The 9630-nt window shown below is 43.0% G+C and overlaps 1 protein-coding gene across 3 annotated transcripts in view; it reads left to right on the top strand.

The window, feature by feature from the left end:
* The first annotated feature begins 5722 nt into the window (after positions 1-5722).
* sox5 (SRY-box transcription factor 5) overlaps positions 5723-9630 on the top strand; it is a 239853-nt gene continuing 235945 nt past the window's right edge. For all 3 annotated transcript variants that reach the window (XM_070896692.1, XM_070896691.1, XM_070896690.1), the window contains exon 1: positions 5723-5760. In XM_070896692.1, the coding sequence (XP_070752793.1) occupies positions 5723-5760 (38 nt within the window). The remainder of the gene's footprint in view (positions 5761-9630) is intronic.

Genomic DNA, 9630 nt, shown 5'->3' with positions numbered 1-9630 from the left:
TACTGGGATGAATATGAAAAAGAGAGCAGCACAGATCCATTAAATGCAGAGAAGAAGATGGATAATGTTAATTAATCTACATTTTAAATTGTAATTATGTCATCCCATGAGACCTGGAAACAGATCAAATTAAAAATTAAAATGTGATTCAATCTTCAGCAATATGAAATAGTGATTCACCACCTTTTGCCTGTTCCTAGTATTGCATTTGATACAGAGAGAGTGGTGGGGTGGGTTGTGGGGCAGGAGGGGGAATCGGAAAAGAATCAGCTTTCAGTGACTGGCAGTGCCACATTGTGTCCAGATGTTTGGCACAAGCGTCCTGGGCAAGAAAACCACAGGTTATGTTGTTGGCCAGCCGGTGAATATTCAGGTGAAAAACCTGGATCTGCTAACTGCTACAGTCAAATTTTGATATTCAAAAATGAGAGTTGTTTGCAACTATGCGTCCGACATTGCTGGGCAATTTAAACCATCACCCTGCGTCTCTGCCATTTTCCAAATCCGAGCACTGCTGTTTTCAGAATTGATGGAAGCGAAACTTCTCGTCTTGCGTTTGAACACAGATCTTTTTACCCCACACCCACCTTCCCTGCTCGTTCAAACTGCGACCATCGCTTCCAAAACCAAGCCTGTGCAAACATTTCTGGATAGAGAAATCATTCTCACATCATTATTTAAAAACATTTTTTTTTTGGTTGAAAATCTACAGGGAATATCTTCCATTATCCGTTCGTCATCTGCGCTAATTAAGTTTCTACTTGAAGTAAGGTAGAATCTGTTAGAAATTAACACTGTGCAGTCTTCCAGGTTTGATCACCATGCTACAATGGGTAGCTTTCAAAACCTACATATGGTCCTCCTTCTAAGGAATTGATTAAGTGAGTCCGGATGAAATTCAAATCCTTTGATTTGACCTTTGCCTGGCCTGAGAGGTTGCAATTCGCATAACAATTTCCTTTTGTTCTTTGTTGCAGTTATTAATCCAACATGAGCCTCGAATTAATCAGGGTAATGCATTGTTACATTTCTAATTCACAGCCCCACTGTTTGTATCTTTTTTAATTAAAGCAGAATGATAGCATGCTGATGTTGGCCTCCGTTGCTCATCACAGAGGGAAAGGCTAAATGGGCAGGATGAGATTAGTCCAAGGTTCCACTTAATTGTTTTTTTTTCTTCCTTTTAAATAAAGGCTGTGAGTGAACATGCTAATTCCAGGCTGTGGCAGTCTGAGCAGGGAGTGCAGTTCAGTTCTATACTCTAATGGCTTTGGAGGTCAGTACATTTTGAGGCCTCGGTCGTTTATTAAAAACCGCTGAATCTTCTGTCCGCTCCCCCCCCCCCCACTCCACCTCTTTGTTTTACCATCCCCCAGTGCTGCTGTTTGATGTGATAAAAGAGAAAAGTGTTGTCTAACACTCTGAAGGCTAGTTAATTTGCGCTAACCAGATGAAAACAAATGCAGTACATCATATTTCATTAGCAGTCTTGCTTAGCTGCCCTTCATTACTAAGTGCTTCCAAGCCTCACTCAGTGGAAGACGTGTGATTAGGCCAGCAATAGTGCTGTTTTCCACATTCATTGTATTGTAAATTACCTTTTGGGCCGACTACTCCATCAAGAGTCAGAGTACAGGATTCGGTGCTGAAACATTTTTGACTACTCTATATACATAAGTAGAATGGAGATCATTATGTGGCCCTGCATTTGAGTCATTTTTATTTAAGATGTCAAACAATAGGCTGTTGATTGGAGGGACAAGAACAGAACAATAAACTTCTGTGTCACATAATAGACCACCATTTGCAAGCTCTGCTTTAGAAGGGCCCTCTTTATTGTTTTTTTTTGTACAAAAATGGATCTTAGGAGGAGGAATATTTTGCTGAGGTATGTCATTATTTTGCAAATTTCTATTATCTCATCATGTTGTCTTCATTGTAAATTGCAGCTAATTAGGAACCTAGTTAGAGCATGGGCTTTGAGCCTCGCTTTTTTTGAAAGGAACACACAGATTACCACACTACAAGAGAGGAAGGAGTAGAAAAAGGAGATTAATCTGGTTACCTTGGCAACCCTCGCTTCCATCTGTGAAGAACAATACATTTTTGTTTCCTTGGCACAGTTCAAATCTGTTTTGTTTAGGAAAAAAACGTGGCCTCTGTAACAATGCTGAATTCTGTCTGCCTGGCTTTACTGGGTGCAATTTCACTGCAAGTTAGGGTCTGGAGGGAAAAGAAAGATGAAAGAGAATAGCTTGAGCGAGGTCAAAGGTCATGACCTTGTTGCACAAAGCCAGCAGTTTTACTCCCAAATCCCTTCTCCTGAAAAGCTCTTAATGAAATAATATACTATGGATTTGAACACCTTGTAGTCTTTATTAAATAGCAAGGACCTTATGTTTCGAATTAAGATTGTTTTTCCATTATGCGTTAGTTCAATCAGGCTGAGATCTCTATAGTGGGATTAGTTTGAATATGATAACAAACTTTCATTTTAAAGTAATATCCTACTTCATTCAGTGCTTGCATTTCCAGGACCTGGCAAACCATTCATTGACTTGAGTTGAAAATGTAACTGTGCCTGGTTTGATTTTAGTCTCCCAGCTAAGGTCACATTGTTACACCGGTTCTCCTGCAACCTGTGGGCTCCCATCTGAAGCCCAACTGATATATCCCTTGACAGGCTGTCTAGGTGGCCTTAACCACCTCCTCGCCAGTCTGTTCCCCACGTCACAACATGTGGAGAGACTTGCGGAGAACTCACTACGCCAGATGGCATTAACATTTTTCAGCTGGATATCAGTGCAGCTCAGAATGGCTTCGGGTGTAATGGAAGCTTTCAGTCCAACAGCATTGTTAAAGAAACAGGGATTGGTTTCCAATAATTTTGTTGTTGTTGAAATAAATCTACTTTTCAGTTGCCGTCCAAAAGAGTACGACTTTATTTTGTATTAGTACTCTGGCTGTCCCAACGTACCACCTCATAAGGACAGCTGGGTAAACTCAATGCTGCCATTGTCTCCACTTCCTCCTACCTGCACTGGTTGAGGTACACCTGGTCCATTAGTGCAGCCAGAACCAGGGCAGAGTTTATCCTGGTGTTCAGTCGAGTTCCTGTTCCCTTTGCAATTGAATTTAAATACAATACATCTATGTGCCCATCCAAACCCAAAGTCTTTCCTCAAACTGAATTTATTCTGCAGCATTTTCTGTAAACAATAAGACTATAGTAGTGTTAAATTTGTCAGTTTGTCAAAGTCATCACTTTTATCAGTCCCAGGGAGTGCAGATTCACTTTTTATGCACATTCTGACCAGTACCACACTGAGATTGTTTTACCTGCACAAGGTAAGAATCTGCTTTGCAGAGCATTGTATTAATTTGAATAATCTCTCTGTTGTAACACAGACAAATCCATTCCATATGTGTACAGATAAACTTGATCATGAAGCACTAGGAATGTTTTAAAAGGTCCGTTCTTCAATATTGTACGTTCATTGGGAAGAAAGGTTCAATGCAAAACCTGACTAGTGACAGATGTGTTTCTGTGTGATTGCTTGTATGTGTTTGTGTGTGTGTGTGTGTGTGTGTGTGTATATGTGTGTGTGTGAGTTCATGTGGGTATGCATGTGTGTGTATCTATGTGTGTATGCATATGTGAGAGTGTCTATGTATGAGTCTGTGTGCGTGTGTACGTGTGTTTGCAAATATGTGAGCGCCTATGTGTGAATATGTGTATGTCTATGCGGGTATGTATGTGTGTGAGTGTGTCTATTTATGCGTGAGTGTCTGTATGTATGTGTATGTGAAAGTGGGTATGTGTGTTTGTGTATGGCTATGCGTGAGTGGGTGTGTGTGTGTATGTATATGGATGTGTGAGTGGGTATGTATGTGTGAATGTATGTGTGAGTGGGTGTGTATGTGTGTGTAAGTGGGTGTGTATGTGTGTGTGTGTGAGTTTGTGTATTATGTGTGTGTGTGTGCTTGTGCTTGTGTGGAGTATTTACTTTTTGGTATTTGAGTTGCCCTGGAGAATGTTGTCAGCGGACAATGCAAGCTTTTATCTCTGTTGGCAACAGTAACCGTATCCCCACTGACCAAGAATAGTCAATATTTGTCGAATCCTTCTCTGTAATTGGAAAAGATTCCACTTATGCACTTTGTAATGGCTGGTTCAACTTATGGAGCACAAACGAAAGGAAAGGAATGTTTTGATTTTGACATAATAAATATTTTCCTGATAAACATGTGGGTGCAGGGTATACAAGGGATGACTGCTATGGATCAAGATGGAAACTGGAAGTCTTGTCTGGCTGCTGCCACAACTGGGCCAGGGCAATTGACTGCGGTATTGGTCCTGTGGTCTCAAGACCCTTAATGTTGTCCAGCTGCAAGGCAAAAAGTCTGGGTTTTATTTTTAGTGTGCACAGTGCCAGCATGGACATGGGTTACAGAGACTGTTGAAGCATTGTCTACTCGACTTCCCAGAATAGCCCAGTTAATCACTTTGGCTTTAAAGGGAATTTCCTCATGGAATTCTCTACAGAAAATCTAATCAACTGACCTGCAGAATCCAACAATAAAAGGCCTTTTATTTTGGGCGGGCTCTATACTGTAGCCTTTTGTGCGGAGCGAACCCTCCCAGTAGGAGTGGATAGTTGGGTCTGTGTGTTGTGTGTTATGTGTACAGCCTTGTATGTACTTCTAACCAGATGCTGGACTGCATTGGCCAGTTTAGTCTCAGTGTGTATATCATCTCCTGTCAGGTTCCATTACCTGATTACCTCAGTCCCCAGTCAGATTGGATCTAGATAAGTCCCGATATTATGGCTATTCCACGTTGCTAGCTTTTGAAAGTGGGAGCTCTCCTTATTCTCTCTCCTTATTTTCAGCTCGGTTGGTCAGGAGAGATTAAAGAGACCCAGGACTGTTTTTCTTCTCTCTCTCGTGGTACAGTTAACTGTTACATTTTGGCACGGGGACTCCTCACGTTTCCATGGAGGTCGGGTTTAAACTTGATCTGATGACTTAAAAATTTCTTGCCAGTAAATTTGCACCACTCTGGTGAATCTAGTCCTCCCGGGCAATAACAGAGAGACCGATCGGGTGAGTGACATGTTGTTTACAGGTTTCCTCGAAGGGGCCTCTGCTATATTTCATCTATCAAAGTTGCCTTTTCTTCCCCTTAACAATGCTCGATTGTTTTTGCGGAGAATACAGGTTCCAAACGCAAGAGAATGCGGTGCTATATTTTTCCTGCCAAATTCCTATCTCTCTTGTTTTCTTTGCACAGCGCTCACAAAGGAGCCATAACTTACCATCAACTGTGAGCTTTTTTTTTGGGTGCCACAAAGCTCCTCTGTTGCTTGGCAAATAAGCATTTTTGGACAATGAGGAGGCAGCCATCCAGCGAGCGAGTCTATCACGGTGGCAGTGGCGAGCAGGGAAAGTGGCTGCACCGACCGGCACTCTGATCATGTCTGGAGACTGGCAGCAGTTAAAGTCCACCAGAGGGGTTCTGCTGTAAGGCAGTCAGGCGGCTCTTAATATTAATATTATTTTGCTCCTGTTGTTGTTTCTTTGCTGCTTTTGTTGTTGTTGTTTTGCCGGCAGGGGATTTCAGACACGGGGTCAGTTGCATCAGCGGTATGCAGAAATTGCTAGATTTAGTCTGAAACAATTGTTGGTGCTTGTTTTGACAGAGACAAGTCCTGCTTTCAGCATGCTCAGTGGTCCTGAATTACCTCAGGAATTCAAAAGGTGAGTTAAACTCGGGGAGGCGAAAGAACTTTACACAAGAGTTGATTCTTTTCTCTCATTTTTAAAACTTTCGCTAACTTCTACTGTTTAAAATGTGGTTTAAGGGAACACAAAAAAAGTTAACGATAAGTGTAACCTTTTTTATGTTAAAATTCTTACTGAATCTCAGCGACCAGTATTTTCAATTGTGCTTTATTTCGCGGTGTTTTTTTGAAGTCATTCGTTCCTAGAATCAGATAGCACAGAAGGCCATTCGGCCCATCGTACCTGTGCCGACTCTGTGAAAGAGCTGCCCAACTAGTCCCACTCCCTCGCTCTTCTCCCTGCAGTTATTACCTCCTAGCTAAAGGCAAACTTTTGTTATTTGGCGTGTTTATTTTCCAATGTTACCGGTGGTCGCATACCCCGTTTGAGGATTTGTGTTTCCGCTGCGACAGCAGCGACAGTCCCTTCTCACTGCAACACTGACGCATGTTCCCTGTGAGGGGACCGTGGCTGTTGTTGGCCATGTCCCAGCGTGCAGAGAAATGGGACGAGATCACCGAGAGAGCTCAATTGCCTTTAGACCTCCTTGGTGCTGTCACATGACGAGACAATTGGCCAATGTTGCCACACCACATTTGAGAAGTTAATATTGGTCAGAATGCCTCAAAGCTAAGAGTAAATTCTTCATCTTCCTGTGTGTTTCCTAATGTTCTATTGATAATTGATGGCAGTATCACATTAAGGACTTTGTTCTTGTCTTCTTGTGGACAGGAAGCTATGCTGGCAACCTCCGCTTTGAGGCAAAGAGAACACAAAGATTGCTTTGGTTTGACTTAAGGAGAACAGGACTGGATGGGTGATGGGTTATATTATCATAAAGAGGGTTTTCTTTTCCCCCTTTAGGCCCTTGTTTAACCTAATATAATTAGCCATACATCTGTAGTTTTTTTTCTCTAACTTGCCTATGGCTCCCTTGGCAAAGCGGGCTTTTCAGAAACAATTTGTTTCATTTCATCTCACTTTGAACCTAGCGTCAGCAACCAAAGGAAAATTGCTTGTGAAAGCTTCGATAGATCTGTGACTAAAAAAAACCCAAAAGGAACCAACGCGTGTCATTCTTGTTAACTTAGCATCTCAATTTTTTTTCTTCAAACCGCCCCCCCCCCTCCCCTGTGAAAACTTTATAAAGCGATTCCCCCAAATTAAAGCAAAAAAAAACTACGTCGAAGCGAATGAACAAGAAATGAGAGAGGACTCGTGATTTAACTCCGCACTATTGGTTTAAAACGATGTCCCTCTCTCTCTGGTTGAATGTGTACATTGTACACTGGCCATTACCTAGAACTTGAGACTGCACAGTAGCAACAGTTTTCTTTACACCTACAAAGACCTCTCACAATTTTTTTATTGGCAAGGAGCGAAACAAAAGTTTCTATTATGTAAAAGTAAAATAAACAAATTGTAATGGCCGATATCTCCATGTAGGCTTTCTCCCAGTAACTGAATTATTGGCATGCTCTCGGCGCGATTCGAGAACAACAGTTTATTCAGCTGCACTCTCGCTGAATTTTAATACATTAAAGCATACAACACAGATGAAATGAGGAAGAAGCTACCGAGTGTCAAAAAATCTTCGGGCTACCCTCAAATGGTGCTCAAAAATATCCCTGTCTTCAAGTAAGGTTGAATTGAATGTTGAATGAATCACTATCACTGTGTTGTAGTCAGGACACTGAGCGATCAGACTCCTGTGTCGGGGTACCAGATGAAGTAACAATTGCAAGAAATAAGTGATTAGAAATAATTTAATGTAATTCCAGCACGTGAACCTTGAAGGAGCTTCAGACCAAATATTTGCAAAAAGCTCTGTGAAATTATTAAATCCAAGTAATTGACGGCTGTTTAGCTCTTTGAGTATTGAATGTCCTTTGGGATTTTAGGAATGTGAATAGGTTTTAATTACATCACATAAACTGTTCAGAACCGATATATATATATATATCTCAATAGAGTGACGGGGCTTAACATCGCCGAGGAGATTGGAAATACAGTTAAGGTTCTAGCGGGGCATTTTTGCATTAACCCTTTGGATACTGGATGCCCTCCACGGTTCTGCTATGTATCCAGCACAGAAAGCACAGAGATGGTGTTCTGATTCTCCCGGCACACAGTCGGGAGAAACAGATAGGGACAAATACCTCCGCAGCCAGCCAGGGTCTTTGTTACATATTAAAGAGAAACTCTAATCTTGTTGGACCTGTGATGCTGAAGTGCCCACATGGTTCGGGGCCACTGACACCAACGAGTTGCCTTATTTTATAATGTCATGTGAAAATATAAGCAGACGCCGGTGTGTGTGTGTGAACAGTCTCGGCGAGCCTTTAGCGGGAGAAACACTTTCCCAAAGTCTCAGTGAAGCCCAGGCAAGTCGTAAAGCGAAAGGGCCGCAGGATTCCGAGACACATTCGGCACACCAACGTCCTTCGGTACACACCACCTTACAGCAGAGCAGGAACAGTGCTTCACTGTCTGAGCCTGAGAGTGCCAGAACGGTGGAGCAAGCGAGGAGATGGGGAGCAGCAGGGTGGGTCCACTTGCAACCTGAGCAGATGTTAAATGGTGGCAGAGGATGATGACCCAAGTTTGTGGCTCCACTTATTTTCGTACCAGATCTGTGTGCTGATCCCATTCATGTACCACACAGGTGCCTTTAGAAATGAATAGTGCTGACATACCAGACAGAACTTTGCACTTCTGTTTCATAAGTTTTTGCTCTTTTTGCTTTTGCATTGTGCAAACGTAGTTTGTGTTATGTACATTTTTGCCATTGTTCCTCTCCAAGCTAGTCTCCTTGATTGGGAGACTGACATGGCCCAGCCCAGGCTCCTCCCCACAGCCACCTTCACATCCTCTGTTGCTGGACCCATCTGGGGACGCACTGGAATGATGCTGGAAGAGACTCGACAATGGACGGCCATTCTGTCCCCCCCACCCCTTGGAGGGGTATTCTCTGAGTTTCCAGGCGCGCTCAGTTTAAGAAACAGCCAGCTCCCAAAACTCAGTCTCCACTTTCACTCTGGGCTGTTTGCAAAGTTTTGTGATACAGTTTCTGCAAGGTTTTTTTCCCCCTCTAATTCCTTCCTCCTCTTAACTCTCCTCCTCCTCTCCTCTCCTTTCCTTATCATCCTCCTATCCCTAATCTGCCCCTCCTCCCCCCTCCTTTTCTCCTTTCTTCCTCCTTATTCTCTTCCTCCTCTTTCCTTCCTTGTCTTCCTCCTCCTCCTCCTCCTCTTTCTCCTCTTTCTCTCTCTCCCTCCCTTTCTCCTGCTCCTCCTTCTCTTCTTCCTCCTCCTCCTCTCCTTCTATCTCTCCCCTTTCTCCTCCTCCTCCTCTCGTCCTCCTCTCCTTGTCCAGAGCTCTTGACTCCCGTTCCGTGGGCCATCGTTGCCATTCAGTGCCTCACACAGGTCGGCATTATTGATGTGAAGTCCTTGATAGTGAGCGTCATCAGCACATTCGCCTGTGTCACAGCCACCAGACTCAGTATCCACACACACTTCCAGCACGAGCTGCTGAATAGTGCTGTAGAGTGGGAATGCTGGCTGACTTCCCCCCTCCCTAACCCAGAGATCCTGTGCCCAATTGTAGCACCCCTACTGATATCACAGCTGAGAACAGATGACTATGCACAGGCAGGCAATCTGCATAGCTCAGCTCAGCGATGACTTTTCTTCTAAGCCATTGGAGGAGTCCAGCAGTTTTTTTATTAAAGAAACTTTTGCAAGTACATTGTTGGTGCAGACATATATTTAAGGGGAAGCTAGATAAGTTCATGAGGGAGAAAGGAATAGATGGATATGGTGATAGGGTTAGAACAAGTAGGGT

The sequence above is a fragment of the Pristiophorus japonicus genome, chromosome 13 (assembly GCF_044704955.1).
Source record: "Pristiophorus japonicus isolate sPriJap1 chromosome 13, sPriJap1.hap1, whole genome shotgun sequence".
NCBI lineage: Eukaryota > Metazoa > Chordata > Chondrichthyes > Pristiophoridae > Pristiophorus > Pristiophorus japonicus.
Note: the sequence above shows the minus strand (reverse complement) of the source record. Positions and strands in the feature narration are given on the sequence as shown.